The following is a 16836-nucleotide window of genomic DNA, read 5'->3' as shown; positions in this document are numbered from 1 at the left end:
CTCTTTTTCTCTGTGGGATTGGCTTTGTTTCCATATCCATCCCGGTTTTGTTTCCCTTTGTCTTAACCCTCAGAAATGAGATCTTTCTCAGAGAAGCCAAAATTAGAATACTCTGGTGGTGAGGGGGGGTGTCAGAGACAGCCCACCCATTGCCTACGGATTTCTCCCTGAGCTTGACTGCAGTGCCTTCCTTGTGGGAGCTTAGAGATGTCGGTCTGAGGAGCCAAGTGGATTTGATAAATGAACCCTGAGGCGACAGGGGCTGCCAAAGAAGTTTCCCACATTTTCACCCTGCTCACTACAAGCAACCACCTCCTCTCCCCCCCCTTCCAAGTGATTAATTCTGCTCTACTACACTCCAAACGAGGAGGAAGGAGGATTGAGAGCTGAATCCGGCAGTGCGAATGTGTGGGAATGAGCTGGGAGGCAGACCAGGGCTATTTTTGACAACAGCAGCAAGAAAGAAAACGTACATTGACATTGGGAAAACTCCCTTTGGCTCACTAGAATGGTCCGTAGGAGGTTTTTGCTTTGGGTGGGGAGGAGAGAAGCGCATGCCTGTGCATCTCCATCTTCCAGGGGCCAGGCCTTGACTTCTTCTGCCTTTCTTTCCTTCAGCCTCGGAGCCACATCCAAGACCCCCAAATGCCACAGATGTCGGAGGAGCCGCCTGGAAGAGCACGTGGCCTGCGCCGGCCACGGCGAACAGGGAGTCTGCAGGGAAGGAGCGGCCGGCGCCGCCCCGGAATAGCTCCTGGCGAGGCGGGGTGGCCTCCACAGCCAAGGCCTCGTGGCATGCCGCTGGAGCCAAGGAATCCCAGCTCAAGCCACCTGCTCTCCTCCCAGGCGGTGAGGAGGCGGCTGCTCTGGCTTCTGACGGCCCAGTGGCCAGTGGCCCCCCTGGGGCTAGTCTCTCAGTGAGGTACTTTTCTGGTGAGATGGATGAAGAGAAGAACGAGTCAGGCCTGTGTTTGGGCTGCCCTGGAGGGAGCCCCAGCCAGCCGCAGAAGCCTTTGTTGGGCCAACGCAATGGCGACGAGGGCCCCATGGAAGCCTTGTCCAGCGTCACCAGCCTTGCACAGCCGGTCCAGGGCCAGGATGGGTCCTGGAAGGTATCTGATGGAAAGGACATGCTGGGAAGCCCATCCCCCATCCCAGAAAGCCAGGAGGAAGCGGGAAGCGGGGACCAGAAGGCCAAGACCTCCCCAGAACAAGGTTTTTTTGCTGAATGGACCACCATCCCCTCCACCCTGGAGTTTGCCGCTGAGATGAGCTCGCCTGCAGGCCAAGGCCTTGGTCACAATCCAGCCGAGACAGACCTTCCGATTGATCCATTTGGGGTTGCCGCTCTGCCATCCCCCACAACGGGCAGCGCTGTCCAGACGTCCAAGGAGGCAGGGATGGTTCCGGACCAAGACTCCGCCCCGAAGGAGGAGCCTTTGGAGTTGTGGGTGGAGTCTTCCAGCAGCTCGCCATCGGGGGGAGGACAAGGCCACACTGACCTCACCTGGCTCGACGTGGGGATTCCCCGGTTGGCGGTCACGCCTCCTGTCAAAGCTGCCCAGACCCCGAAGCCATCGTCAGACCCCTTGGCCTCCGAAATAATTGACATAGATTACTATGACCTGTTTGACGGAGAGAGGGTGGGTGGACCCTTGGATTCCACGAAGCGGAAGCCATCAGAGGACAAAGGGATGTCCTGGGCCCTCCACGACCTCTACGATGACTTCACCCCCTTCGACGAGTCGGATTTCTATCCCACGACCTCCTTCTATACGGATGGGGATGAGGAGGACCTGGATGAGCCGGAGGAGGAGGAGGAGGAGGAGGAAGAGGAAGAGGCAGGAGGCGGGTTGGCTAGGGACCTGGAGGGCGAGAACGACCACCGGATCCCCGCTCCGGTGACGCCCAAAATCAAGACCATGGTTCAGGAAGTGGAGTCCACGAGCCGTCACTACATTATCCCTCCTCTGCAGACTTTCATCGTCTCTGGCGGGAGCGGTGGGGTCACCCCCAGACCCCGTCCTGCAGAAGCTGGCAGGGACTTCGGCCTGTCTGGCAGCGAGAATGGCACCGAATGCCGCAGCGGCTACATCCGACACAACAACTCCTGCAAATCAGTGTGTGACACCTTCCCCAGCTACTGCCACAATGGCGGGCAATGCTACTTGGTAGAGAACCTGGGAGCCTTCTGCAGGTGAGCGGCTTCCTTGGAGTGGGTGGGGCTTCCCTGGCAGGTGAGAGGGAAGTGGCAGCTTAAAAAGGCTTGGGGTGGGCCATGCTCAACTGCAGTCTGATTTTGGAGTGTGGGGTGTGCCCACCTAAACTGCACCAACTTCAGCTAAGTCTACACATGTCACAGGACGAGAATGTTCGAAACCTGAGGTGATCAGAGTGGATTGTACCACATCATACTATGGGTGAGGAGTTTTTTATTGGACACCACCTGTGTAAATACACACACACAAAATTCCCTGCAAGTAAGAAAACTAGCACATCAGAGAGAAAGGTTTAAGACCAGCCCACTCCTTGCTGAGCTATCTTTCTGCTTGCAAGGAGTTATTTCATTTTCTTTTTGCCTTTTTTGTAATAAAAAAGGGGAATTGCTTTCAAAAATGCACCCCATCCCTCCACACATACATCTGTAGTCTGAAGTGGTACTGTCTATTGTGCCACCTCAGGATTCCATCAACTCATTTGGCTACTCAGGTGGACCAGGCCTTAGTATTCTTCAGTGGTGCAAGTGAGTTGGTCTGGACAGCTGTGGGGTTCCAGCATGAAGTTTACTGGTAAGGGAGCCCCCCCCTAAATGTTAAATGCTTTTAAGGTTGTGTTCTCATCGTCCTACCATGGGAAAGTGAGGCAGTGCTGAATTTCTAAAAAGAGGTGCCCATGGCTTCTGCTTCCAGATTTGAGGACCTTTCTCCTTCGTTTATCAGTGATGGGGAGATGTTGCAGTGGGTTGGTGACCAGGGAAATGCACTCTGTATATGCTGAGGGATACTTCACTAGGTTTATATAATGTTGCTTCACATCTGCTACTTTGACTAAGGGGTGTGGACAAAGACGGATGCGTGGGTGGGTTGCTAAATGGGCGTGATTGAAGGAGGAGAGGCGGGGCTAAGAGAGAAGAATGAGCAAACCTGGTTGTACAGATGTGGTCTCTGCTTTGCTTGGGGGTTCAACTCAGGCCCCCTTTTCTGTATGGGGAAGGACCACAGCTCAGTGGAAGAGTACCAGTTCTTCATCCAGAAGGCCCCAAGCTCAGTCCCCAGCATCTCCCGTCTGAAACCCTGGAAAGCCACTGCCAGTCAGTGTGAACCGTACTGAGCTGGATGGACCAACAGTCCAGCACAGTGTAAGGCAGATTCCTCTGTCAGAAGGTCTGAAGCTCAGTAGCAGAGTGTCTCCTTTGCAGGAGAAGGCCCCTGGCTTGATCTCCGTCAACTCCAGGCAGGGCTGGAAAGGAGCCTCTGCCTGAAACCATGTAGAGCCGCTGCCAGTCAGAGCAGACAACACTGAACTAGATCAACCTGACTCCTATGTCCTAGAAAAGAAAGGGAGCATTGCTCGCCCTCTGGCTCAGCGTCTTCAGCTGAAGCAGCAGATCATTCGGCAGCTGTGCCCTGAAGGTGTCAGGGGCTTAATCCAACATTTCGTCGCTTAGGGGTCCGGGTCAAAGGCTTTGTGGCGCTGATGGGTTTGGGAGAGGAATTTGGAGGATGCCAAATGCCAGTTCCTCAGGGGCAGAGTGCAGTCACAGACCCTCCCTCCCTGTCCCAAAGGCTGGGCTGCCACAAGCCCTCTCCTCCCCACAACCCTCCACCTCCACCTCTCCATTGTAAAGAACCCAACCTTTATACAGTAAGAGGAGGGGGAATGCAAACAAGGGAGGGCCATAACTCAGTGGCAGAGTGTCTGCTTTGCATGCAGAAGGCCCTGGGTTCAATAGGGCTGGGATAAGACCCCCTGCCTGGAACCCTGGAGAGCTGCTGCCAGCCAGTGTTGGTATACTGAGTCAGATTGACCAGTATGGTCTGACGGCTTCCGGTGTCCCTAAGTACCTGCAGTGCAAATAGCACCAGATGATTCAAGCAAGCAAGCCAAGCCCCCTGCAAAAACCAGGCTCCCCTGGTAGTCTTAACTGTGTGAGATTCCTTCTTGAGCCCAAATACTGCCATCGAAGGAAACCCTACTGGATCAGACCAAAGGCTTATCCAATCCCACCTGCCGTTTCCCACAGTGGCCAACCAGATGTCTGAAGAAAGCCCAAAAGCTGAGCATGAAAACAAGACCCCTTCCCCCGGCAACTGGAATTCAGAGATACACTGCTCTGAAGCTGGAGGCTCCATGGAGTTATTACTTGACACCCCTGACATTCTGGGAAATTTTTCTTTTGTATGGGATTGCATTCTGTTGTGCAAACTTTCCTCCCCACCGACCCACCCCTGCATGCAATCTGCAGTGGTACATTCTAGAAACACGACCCTCCCCACATCTGCTGTTGTAAGGAAGAGCCCTCATTGCTTTTTGTGGGGAGGGGGCAACTGGCAGAGAAGCAAGGACAGACCTGCACAGAAATCTTTTCCAGTCTCTGTGCACAGGTTTGCCTTGTGGTGCTATGAAGCACCCAGGATAGCTGTCTCAAAGCAGGTTTTAGATGACAGAATTTGAGCCTTCCTCCACCGGTGCTTCTGAAATGGCTGGAGATTGCCCTGAGGCTAGGGAGCGGTTTAAATATTGTAAGTCAGTAAATATTGTGAGTCAGTAAACCAATGTTGTGGTTTCTAGGACACAGCCGTTGGGCGAATGTGCGCTATGTCCATGCATTTGCAAGGAGAGCCACCTTTGCTAGCCTAGGGACCTCCAGGTGATTTGGTTTACAACTCCCATCAGTTGTGCTGGCTGGGACTGATGGGAATTGTAGTCCAAAATGCCTGGAGGATCCCAGGTTGACAAAGGCTGAATTAGAGTCTCCCTGACAGTAAGTCAAGAGAGTGACTTATTTCTTTGTTCAGAATGCTAATATCCCTCTTTATGGCCTTAAGGGCCCCCCAGTTCTGCCGGGGACCTTGCCAGACTGCATGGGGACTGTTTCTGTGCACAAGGGGCCATTGGTCTTCCTTCTGGCCTGATGCTGCGAGAGTGAGGGCGTTCTGCACAGAACTACATACGTTTGCAAGGATCCCCCCAGGGAGGGCACTGAGCGCATGTCTCGGAGCAGGTAGCCGGGCCCCTCATCATTGGGGAGAGGGGTCAGAGAAGGGTCTGGTTTAGCCCCCCAATGCCACAGTGACCGCAAGTATTGCCCTCTAGTTTTCCCCATAGGACTGCATGGCAACTCATTGCTGGCATGGGAGAAAGTAAAAGGCATGGGGCGTGGAGGCTAAATGTGGCCTTGGACACCCCACCCAGCATACTCGGAGGAGATCTGCTCCTGTTGGCTTCACCTATCCTGGTGTGCGTTCGTTGCTCATGCTGAACTCCTGTTAGAGTTTTGGGAACTGGGTTATTTATTTAGATCAGGCCATACCCACCTCTACAGGGACTGCCTCTACAGGGACTTCTCGAAAGATGCATACCCAACCCTACCTGGAGATGCTATCTGGGAAAGAGAACAGAAAGCAGACACTCTGCCTGTGGCCTTGCAGATGTTGTGGGAGTACAGCTCCCATCTATCCAGTGGTGGCTGAAGCACCTTGGGAGCTCCTTGAAAGTTCAACTAAAACCTGGAGCGGATTCCACTGCCCCACTGATATGGAGCCAACGTTGCATCTACCCGCAGCTGTTGTGGATGCTGGAAGTTGGAGTCCAACAATGTCTGGAGGACCACAGATGTTCCTCATCCCTAACGGACAGATGTAGCATTTTCTAGATCTGCAACAAAATGTGGCAGCATGGAGTGCTTCAATCAGCCATGCCCTCGTCCAGGATTCTCCATTGTATTCCCCTTCCCCCACCCCCAGTTTTTCCATTCCACCCCCTCCCCCACGTTCACTTGGCATTCCATGCCCACTGAACATGCTCAGTTTTCATTAATAATAATAATAATAATTTAATTTGTGGGTCGCCCATCTGGCCAATGGCCACTCTAGGCGACGTACAATTTAACAACAATACATTACATCATAATAAAATACATCATAAAATACAATATAACAATAAAACAATAAAACAGTTCCAGTACAGAGTAGTAGGCTATTCGTCGTAAAAATTTAACCCTCCCCGTGAGTCCCAAAGGCCTGTCTGAAGAGCCAGCTCTTCAAAGCTTGGCGGAATACATTCATTGGCCTGTTTTGGGAGATTCTTTCCTTTTTTTTGGTCTAAATTCACGGTTCCCTCAAGCCTGCTGATTTGAATGTGGGTGATACTGTTTTGGCTCCAAAAGGACAGGTGCTCAGAGGATGAGTCTGCTGTTAGTAGAATAGTGTAGTGGGCACGTCATTTTCAATACTTCTTACAACAGCCCTATAAGGTAGATTTGTCCCTGTTGCAGGCTTGCACACGCTGCTTGGCCCAGTGTTACTGGAATGACCTAAGACATTGAGGTTTCTGCCGGCTGAGCAGGGCAGGGGAGGGATTTCCTGGGCCCTCGCTGCCCCCACAGCGCCGTGCCTGCTCAGCAGAGCTGGAATTAGGTCAATGCTGCCCTGACAAGATGTTGTTCCTGAGTCACTTATCAGCGCTGACAGGCTGTGATGTAGGAGAGTGATGTAGGAGAGCCAGTGACTGTCCAGGATTCCGGGTGCAAGACACAGGGGCACCCCAAGTGCAGAGCACCTTGAAAAGCAATGTGTAGGGTTTCCCTGTAGCAGACACACACACCCCCCGCTGATCCTGCAAACAGCTGAGAAGCCCATGTGGGAGGAGAGTTCAAATCCCGCCTCTTCCAGGGACTAAGGTGTGCCAGGCCTGTACCTCTAGGCCGGGGGGGGGCAGAGTGTCTCCTTTCCGTGTGGAAGGTCCCAGCATCTCCAGGTAGGGCTGGGTATGCATCTTTCAAGAGGTCCTGGCAAGCCGCTGGCAGTCCCTGTAGAGATGGGTATGGGCCCTCCAGGCGTCACTGAACGACAAGAGGCGTCAGCCGAGCAAGCCTGGCCAATGGCTGTAGCTTAGCACCGCCTGGTGGGCCATAGTTCCCCACACCTGGTGGTAGAGAATACTCAGCGAGATGGACCAGCCACCTGACCCCCAATTGCTGAGGGTGGGGGAGGGGGGCTCAAGAAGGTCTGGCCTCCTCTGCCTTTTTTGGTGGCCCCCTTAGCTACTGTTTTCAGGAGGCTACGGAGGGGGCATGATTTTAACTAAACCGGGGGGGAGTCAGCCCCCCCTTAACAGATGGGCCCCAAACACAGGAGGAGTGGCTTACTACATTTTGAAGAAAGTGAACTGAATACATTCCTACCTCCTCAGTATGACCATTAAGTGCAGAGTCTACAGTTAACGCTGAACTGCATCTCTTCTTCAGGATGGGTATAGTGCTCCCTGCATTTAGTAATCTAGCATGTCAGGGAGAGTCTTTGATTTATTTGTTTTTACTTATGGAGCCAATATTTCTTAGCTACAGGCTGAAATGGTGCAGTGGAGAATTCTACCTGCTTACCCGTTTGTATGTGTAGACCAGGCTTATAGGGATCCAGAGCAAGCTTGAGTGAAGTTCTGTTTGTTGCTTTCAAACTTTCTCTCTCTCTCTCTCTCTCGCTCGCTCGCTTGCTCTGTGTGTGTGTGTGTGTGTGTGTGTGTGCCTTGCACATTCACAGGTTCCTAGTGTGTCTCTTGAACCTCTTGCGCTTCAGGGGACACCATTTCCCAGCTTAAGACATACTTTTCCCCCAACAAGCCTTTGGTGCATGACGGGGGTAACACGGTTTGCATAATCTGTTGCTGCCTGGTGTATTGTAGTATAGTATTTTGTATTGTGCTTTTATGATTGTTTTAATGCTGCATTTTAAAAAATTGTTTGTCATCATGGGCTCTTTTGATAGCAAGTGCAGCGTATAAGAAAGAAAGAATCATTATTATTATTCTCCAATGCCAGCAGACACCCTTCTCTCTACATCGGGGTGGGGAACCTTTGGCCTTCCAGATGTTGCTGGACTACATCTCCCATCATCCCTGGCCATCCCTGCTGGAGCTGATGGGAGTTGTGGTTCAGTGACATCCAGAGGGCCAAAGGTTCCTGTAGGAGGCACGGGTACACACATGATAGTGTAGCAGAGCCTTCCTCAACCTGGTGCCCTTCAGGTGTTTTGGACTTCAGCTCCCACCAGCCAGCCTCAGCCAGTGTGGCTCCATGATGGATGAGACCATGGATGTGCTGGCAGGGGCTGATGAGAGCTGTGCCCCAAACCTCTTGGAGGGCACCAGGTTAGGGGAAGACTGATTTAGTAAGGCGAGTATCCCCTTAGGGTGGGAGGCCATGGATCTCTGAGTTGGTGTCATGGATCAAACTGCCTAACACAGAATGATAGAATTGTAAGGTTGGAAGGGGCCTATAAGGCCATCCAGTCCACCCCCCTGCTCAATGCAGGAATCCAAATCAAAGCATCCCCGACAGATGGCTCTCCAGCTGCCTCTTGAAGGCCTCCAGGGTTGGAGAGCCCACCACCTCCCTCGGTCACTAGTTCCATTGTTGTACCGTTAGGAACATCTTCTGAGGTCAGGCAGGTTGCAACGGGGGCAACAGAGGGAGGAAAGAGAGGGTGCCCTCTTCCTTGGCTCCTAGCCGGAGTTTTAGGTGCCAGGCAATTCATCACTTCCGCTGCTGAACTTCTAATCTCTCTTGCTCTTTTATTGATTCTTGCTTAATGCTGTGATAGTTCAGTTGGGTTTTCACTGGATTTATTTTGTTTTCTTTTGTAAGCAATCTTGAAAGTAAAGGCAGGATATACAGTACAGTAAATCTTCCCTGTGAATAAACACTGGCTGTGGAAGTGGGGAAACTCCTGTCCACATCCCCCCCTCGCCCGGGCCAAGTAGCACCAGACAACCAGCTGGGTCTCTTGGGTGCACCAACCATGCAGGGAGGTTGCAAGGACAGAAAACGAGATCCCTTCGTGGTGGCCAGTTGGAACACCCACTTCATCCAGTGATACTGGGTTGTACTCAGCTAAGCCCTGCTCAGAGTAGACCCACTGAAATTAGTGAACCTTAATTATTCATGTCTATTAGCTTCAGTGGGTCTACTCTGAGTAGGACTAGCACTAATAGCACCCATTGTGGCTTGTGCCTGTGGCTAGTTGCATCTCCCTTGATGGGAAGATCTGGCAGTGTAAGAGCTGGTAGCATTTTCCCTTTACGACGCCACAAAACTTTTAAGTTTTTTTTTGTTGCAGCAGACTGACATGGCGATGCTTCCAGAAAATCTTCAGGGCACAGGAGCTAATAAAAATGCACCTATTAGCAGCTTCACATTAAACAAAAAGGTTGTCGCCTTCTTTTTCTGGCAGGGCTTTTGACCGAAGAGGTAGAAATTCAGCAGGTGAAGCATTTTCCTAGAAAGCGTTGCCCCTTGTATGGCAGTCAGGCTTGTAAACAGTTGTTGGTCTTGATAGCTAAATGGAACCTCCATGATTAGGAGCAGTTTATCTTTACTGGGGATAAACAAGAGAGGAGGGCTGATGCCTTATAGCCATGGCAAGCTTCCCAAAAGGATTTGACTGCCCACTGTTGGAAAAGACAAAGCTACTTAGACCCTGAGACTGAACCGGAAGGCCCTTTTTTTTTTAATGTCCTGCTTGCTGTGTGGATGTTTAAGGTGCAAGAGCCCTGCCGTAAAGGAATGTGGCAACCACATGAATCTGCCAAACTAGCCCTCCTGGTCAGACACACACACACATCCTCTGCCACCTCCTCTGATCCAGGCTTGATGTCTGATAGCTGCTTGTCTTTGCAGGCTCTCCTGTCGCTTGCGCATCCTTTGCTGCTGAAACGTCTTGATGCTGGTCAAGGCTCCCGGTCGATACTTTGTATGCTTTGATTTCCAGATGTTTCTGCCACAAGGGATTGGCCGGTGTGTGTGTGTGTGGGAAGGAATTCCCTGCGGTTTTATTGCAGTGGATTGATCCTTTTCGACTGTGGCTGCTTCGCCAAACCTGGGAGGGAAAGGTCTAGTATTTAGTTAGCAACAACATGGGAAAGGTTGTTTGTGCCACAGTGAGTGTGCTTGGGTTCAAGGCTGCCTGGAGGCCCCATTCCAGACCCACAAGTGGCCGCTAAGCCCCCAAGGGTTTCATGTCGATTTGTCTGCTTCAAGATCCTGGGCATGATCCCTGGGGATTTTGCACAGTGGAGAGAAGTGGGAGCCATATCCGAGAAGGGTGCGCTGCTGCGTGTAATGGAAGAGATGGCGATTGCTGTGAGCCTGGAGGACGTTGGTTTCACACCTTATGTGCCCTGTAGTAAGGCTCAGTGGGGAAATGTACATGAAGGGCTTTCAACAGGCTGCGTTTCCTATGCAAATGCTAAATGTGACTGCAACTATGTTGAGGTAGTTCAGTGGCTACTAACCCTGATGGCTATGCTCTGCCTCCGTGGTTGGGCAGCATATTTCTGAATACCAGTTGCTGACTGCAAGGGAGGAGAGTGTTGCTCTTGCACTCAGGTCCTGCTTGCTTGTGGGCTTCCCTTGGGGGCGTCTGGTTGGCCACTGTGAGGACAGGATGCTGGACTCGATGGGCCACTGGCCTGATCCAGTGACAGTGCTCTTCTTACTCTTTTTATTTATTGTTTATTTATTATATTTCCATCCGGCCTGCCCTCCCAAAGGAGTCCAGGGTGGCAAACACATTTACAACAAAACATTTTAACAACTTTTTAAAATCAGTTTAAAACATTCTGCAAACAGTTGCAGGTAAAAACGTTATTCCATGTAATCTCCTTCAGCCACTAAATGCCTGGATAAACAGGAATGTTTTCAAATTCCTTTTAAAATCAATAATGGTAGAGACAGACGTACCTCACAGAGGAAGGCATTCCACAAATGTGGAGCCCTCACTAAAAAGGCCCTGTCATGGGTCATCGCCAACTGGCAACTTCCAGTGGTGGCATAACACTAAATGTAGTTCCAAAGCGGCGATCTGTTTGTGCCAATGAGCCCAGATTAATCTTAAGTGTGCAGAACTTTCCAACCAGTTGGCATCAACTCAGAATCAGTCCTTTCAGGGAAGGCAGTTTTCGTGCTCAGCTGAGAGTTGTGAAGTGGCCAAAGACCCTTTCAACTTCAGTCCTTCTCCCCTCTACCATGAGGGTAATGATACTGGCCTACTGTACAGGGTGTTTTATGGTTTTCTGGGGGGGAAATATAGGAAGTACTTTGAGCACTTGAAATTTGCTATAAAGGTTGATCTAGTTCAGGTCCTTCCAGGTGTCTGAGAGAAGCATACAAGCAGTATCTCTTTCTAATGTATACTGCCCCTGAACCTGGAGGTTCCACTTTTAGCTCTCATGGCTAAGCAACTCCAGTGGAAAAGCGGGGGGGGGAAGGGTCTGGTGGTGGTGATGGGGGCATTTGGTCATCTGGCTCTCCGAGCAGGATTGATGCCCTTGGTTTTCCTTTGCTGAGTGGGCCTCACATTCTACTCTTCAGATGCAACACCCAGGATTACATCTGGCACAAAGGGATCCGCTGTGAGTCGATCATTACCGACTTCCAAGTGATGTGCGTGGCCGTGGGCTCGGCTGCCCTGGTGGTCCTGCTGCTGTTCATGATGACCGTCTTCTTTGCCAAGAAACTCTACCTGCTCAAAACCGAAAACAGCAAACTGCGCAAGACCAAGTGAGTGGGGCGGGGGGCAGGGAGGGGCATGCACGCGTGCACGCCAAGGAAGAGACAATGGGGGCACATTACTGGGAAGCTTTGCCTTTGTCCTTTTATAGTGGGGGGGGTTTCATCCCAAGGGCCGCATTCCCTTTGAGCAGCCTTTCAGGGGCCACATGCGGATTACGCCTTCGTAGCATGAGCTGGTTTCTACACACCTTCACAGCCCCCGCTCTGTCCTCCATCGGAGCAAGCAAGAGGTGTGATGAGAGCTCCAGGGCACATCCTGGCCAAGCAAGAACCCTGAAGAAGCCTGGAAGGCAGGGTTGGTAGGGGGATGGGCAGGGTCCCGAGGGCCAGATAAAGAGGCTTGAAGGGGCCGCATTTGGCCCCTGTGCCTGAGGCTCCCTACCCTTGTTTTTAAGATGATCTGACATGGGTGTCAGTTTGGGTGGCTGCCTGGAGAACGGAGAATTGGCCACGCCTGGCAATGCCGATTCCAGGTTCCAGGGGGGCTTTCAGGACTCCCCCTCTTAGTGCACCCTCCTCTTCCTCTTCTTCTTCCTCCTGAACATTATTGCCACCGACCTGTCTCTTGCCTCTCCCTCTGGCCCCAATCCATGCCCCCTCCCGAGTGAGAGGTCAAGGCAAGCTGGGGGGGGGGGCTGCTCTTCCTTCATTCCTATCCTTGTTTGCTCGGAGAAGGCAGGTGCAGAGGGAGGGGCAGGTGTGGGGTGACAGCCGCAGCGCTAGGAGGCTCCAAGGGTAGGGAGCAGCAAGTGCCCAGCAGTGCCGACCCCTGAACAGCATCCCTTGGGTGTCAGGGCCTCTTCGGCTCAGCCGCTGGCAGGGGCATCCTGTGGGTTTCTCACTGACGGCTTCTGCCCATTCACTTGCCGCGGGCGAGTGTGGCGCTGCCCTCTGGTGGGCACGAGGAACAGGGAGTCTCCTTCCTAAGATCATCTGCCAGCAGTCCCTGCTGCCTCCCCAGCACCAAGGTGGGAGGAAGGCTGAGGATTGCACGACTGCCGCGTGGCCAAGGAGACCAGAGCACCTTCGCACTCAGGGGCAGTGTGCCAAGGAATGCCTGGTTGCTGGGGAGGAATATTGGCCTCAGGGGCTTGCTTCCCAAGAGGCACCTGGTTGGCCTCTGTGTAGAGCCAGGGGCTAGTCCAGGTGGGCCCTCAAATGGATCCAGCAGCCAGGGTCTTCTTAAGTGGGACGGGTGAGGTAGCAACATGCCCAGGAGCTGCAGAAATAGCAGGATGATGATGATGATGATGATGATGATTTCGACTTTCGTGCCATCTGGTGACTCCAGGCCAGTGGGGCAACAGAATCTGTTCTGGGTTATTAAGTCCAACCTTTCAAGGAGTTTCCAAGTTGCTTTGGCTTCAGCACCTTGGACAGCTCCTTGAAGGTTCAGGCTAAAACCAGGAGTGGATTCAACTGCACCACTGAGATGGAGCTACCAGTAGCCTCTTGTTAGACATGTTAGTTGCTTGTTACTCAGAGGTCTCCAAGCAACTTACAACGTGTTTAAAAGCAAACACATAATAATATGAACACATTCATGATCATTAACTCTTAATAATAATAAAATAATAATTAATAATGCTAATTCTTTTTATTTTGTTTGGCTTTTTTAGATTAGCCAGCCACCTTAATGATTGTCTGTGTTTTTATTTTTTAAATGGCATTTTATGTTTTGACATTGTATACACATTTTAATAATTATTAATAGTCACTCATTTAATGCTTCTGTATGTCTCAAATGTCTTGCATACTGTGATTTGGATCACTGTAGGCCCACTGACATCACTGGGACTTGTTAGTTATGGCTAACATAAAGGCTGCTGATGTCGGTGGGTCTGCTATAAGTGTGGCTTGGACTGCAATCCTAACCCCAGTTGCCTGGGAGTAGGCCCCACTGAATTCAATGTGACTTACTTCTGAGTAGACACAATTAGAATTGCACTGTAAGTCCGGATCCAACCTGTTATATCACAGTCTGTCTGCTAACTCACAGAAGGAATTGTTGACCCATATTAACAAGTTATGGAATTTTTTCAGGTGTGCCTACTGACAACAGGGATGCAGGTTTTTAATGTATTTTTATGGACAGAGCCTTTGTGCCTTTTAAGAGATGACTGCTAGGCAGAAATTCAACAGGGGAACGCCCCACAACAGTCATGGGCTGTGCTTCAGCCCCTGCAAGCAGTTGCCCTTTGTACATGTGCATGCACTCTGTGTGCAGGAGGAGGGGCTTTCTGAGCACATTCTGCATCTGCTAATATTACCCCGGCTTGGACAGCCTGAAACAGCTGGAGTCCAGAGTCTGTGAGTTCCAATCCCCGCTCGTGTCTCCTGGGTGTCAAGGGCCAGCTAAAGATCACCCCCACAGGGAGTGGCTCAGGGGTTACGTGCCCTTCCACCTGTGCAGCCGTGGGCAAGCTGCATAGTCCCAAGGAGTCCAGTTGCCCCCCAGCTGGCAGTTGCGGACAAGGAAGGGGCTGGCTTGTGCAGCTGTGGCAAGCTGAGCAGGCCCTAGCCAGCTGGGGAGGACTAGCCTCAGAGGGAGGCAATGGTAAACCCCCTCTGAATCGAAATGTTTTGTAGGAAGCTATTCATACATAGTAGAGTCAGTATGGCGTAGTGGGAGACCAGGGTTTGAATGCCCACACAGCCATGAGGCTCACTGGGTGCCCTTGGGCCAGTCGCTGCCTCTCAGGCGCAGAGGGAGGCCATGGGAAACCCCCTCTGAATACCGCTTACCATGAAATCCCTATTCATGGGGTCGCCATAAGTCGGGATCAACAACAACAACAAACGGACAGCCTGAGTGGGATCCCTGCACTGGTGGGGCACACCTCTCCTGCCCAGTCCTGTGATTTACGGGGTGAGCCTTCCAGCTGGAAAAAATGCCAAATGTCATGTGCGCAGGATGGAACGGCTCTGCCTGTCAGTTTGCCTTTTTCCAAGCTGTAAATTTCCTGGGTGACATCAGAGACGAGCAGAGAAAGGGGGTGAAACAGAGTGGAAGGGCTGGGGGAGGGGGAGCAACATCACAGTGCCGTCTTAGAAACGCACACAGCCGCCGCAGAGCCCGTCTCTGCTTCAAAAAGGACTGAATGGAACGGAAGCCCTGTTGGGTGAGATCAAGGGCCCCTCCAGTGGTGCAGGGGAAGGACCTGAGCTCAGCGGCAGAGTGTCTGCCTTGCAGACAGAAGGTCCCAAGTTCAATCCCTGGCATCGCCAAGTAGGGTTGGGAGAGACACTCGCCTGAAACCCTGGGAAGCTTCCTCTGTTCCTATTTGGGAAGGGCTGCAGCTCAGGGGCTGAGCATCTGCTTGGCCTACAGAGGGTCTTAGATTCAGCTCTCAGCACCTCCAGAGACTCCTCTCTGAAACACTGGAGAGCTGCTGCCAGTCAGTGTATTATTTATTTATTATTATTTATTTATTTAATTTATTAGTCGCCCATCTGGCTGGTTGTCCAGCCACTCTGGGCGACGTACAAGATAAAAAACAATACATTAAAATGTTAAAATTTAAAACCATAACAGTAAAAACCTAACCCACCCCAAAAGCCGCCTGAAGAGCCAGGTCTTCAAGGCCCGGCGGAAGCTCATCATCGAAGGGGCATGGCGGAGATCATTTGGGAGAGAGTTCCACAGGGTGGGGGCCACTATTGAAAAAGCCCTCTCTCTAGTCCTCACCAGTCTAGCTGTTTTAACCGGTGGGATCGAGAGAAGGTCTTCTGAGGCTGATCTTGTTGAGCGGCATCCCTGACGATGCTGGAGGCGCTCCTTCAGATAGACTGGGCTAAAACTGTATAGGGTTTAAAGGTCAAAACCAACACCTTGAATTGGGCCCGGTAAACAACCGGTAGCCAGTGCAACTCCTTCAGCACTGGAGTGATGTGATCTTGCCGGCGGCTGCCTTTAATCAGACGAGCCGCCGCATTCTGTACCAGTTGCAGCTTCTGGACCGTTTTCAAGGGTAACCCCACGTAGAGCGCATTACAGTAGTCTAGGCGAGAGGTGACCAGGGCATGTACTACCGGTGGGAGCAGATGGTTGGGAAGGTAGGGGCGCAGCCTCCGTATCAGATGGAGTTGATACAGCGCCGCCCGGCTCACAGCCGAGACTTGAGCCTCCATGGTCAGCTGGGAGTCAAGAATGACCCCCAGGCTGCGGACCTGGTCTTTCAGGGGCAATCATACCCCATTGAGCACCAGATCCACATCCCCCAGCCTTCCCTTGTCTCCCACAAACAGTGCCTCGGTTTTGTCAGGGTTCAGCTTCAGTTTATTCCTTCCCATCCAGCCACTCACTGACTCCAGGCACTTGGACAGGGTTTCTACAGCCAACCTCGGTGAAGATTTAAATGAGAGATAGAGCTGCGTGTCATCCACATACTGATGACATTGCAGCCCAAATCTCCTGATGATTGCCCCCAGCGGCTTTATATAGATGTTGAACAGCATCGGGGAGAGGATGGAACCCTGTGGCACCCCACAAGTGAGAGGCCAAGGATCCGAGACCTCATCCTCCAATGCCACTCTTTGGTACCTACCAGAGAGGAAGGAATGGAACCACTGCAATACAGTGCCCCCCATGCCTAACCTCTTCAGGCGGTCCAGGAGGATAACGTGGTCAACGGTATCGAAAGCCACTGAGAGATCAAGGAGGACAAGGAAGGTGCATTCGCCCCTATCCCACGCCCTCCTTATATCATCTACCAAGGCGACCAAGGCTGTTTCAGTCCCATGTCCAGGCCTGAAGCCTGATTGAAATGGATCCAATAGTGTATGCAATAGTGAGCTAGATAGACCAGCAGTCTGACTTGGTATTGGACACCGTCCTGTGTCCTTAGTGTAGCAGCTAACAGAACTTGGAAAAGTTACTTTTTTGAACTACAACTCCCATCATCCCCAGCCAGCATGGGCACTGGATTGGGCTGATGGGAGTTGTAGTCCAAAAAAGTAACTTTTCCAAGCTCTGGACCTAAGAGACTGACTTGTCCGTTTTTGACTCCCGGGTTGACATCTCACCTCTGCCAGGACCTCGCTAAATA

General features: G+C 51.8%; 1 protein-coding gene across 1 annotated transcript in view; it reads left to right on the top strand.

Moving 5' to 3' along the window:
• The first annotated feature begins 938 nt into the window (after positions 1-938).
• Positions 939-16836, top strand: part of CSPG5 (chondroitin sulfate proteoglycan 5) — a 29932-nt gene continuing 14034 nt past the window's right edge. Inside the window, exons 1-3 of the mRNA XM_061585699.1 lie at positions 939-2197; positions 11588-11776; positions 12535-12537. Coding sequence (XP_061441683.1) covers positions 939-2197; positions 11588-11776; positions 12535-12537 — 1451 coding nt within the window. The remainder of the gene's footprint in view (positions 2198-11587; positions 11777-12534; positions 12538-16836) is intronic.

This window comes from Rhineura floridana, chromosome 10 (assembly GCF_030035675.1).
Source record: "Rhineura floridana isolate rRhiFlo1 chromosome 10, rRhiFlo1.hap2, whole genome shotgun sequence".
NCBI lineage: Eukaryota > Metazoa > Chordata > Lepidosauria > Squamata > Rhineuridae > Rhineura > Rhineura floridana.
The sequence above is the reverse complement of the archived record's forward strand: the minus strand, read 5'-3'. Positions and strand labels throughout refer to the sequence as shown.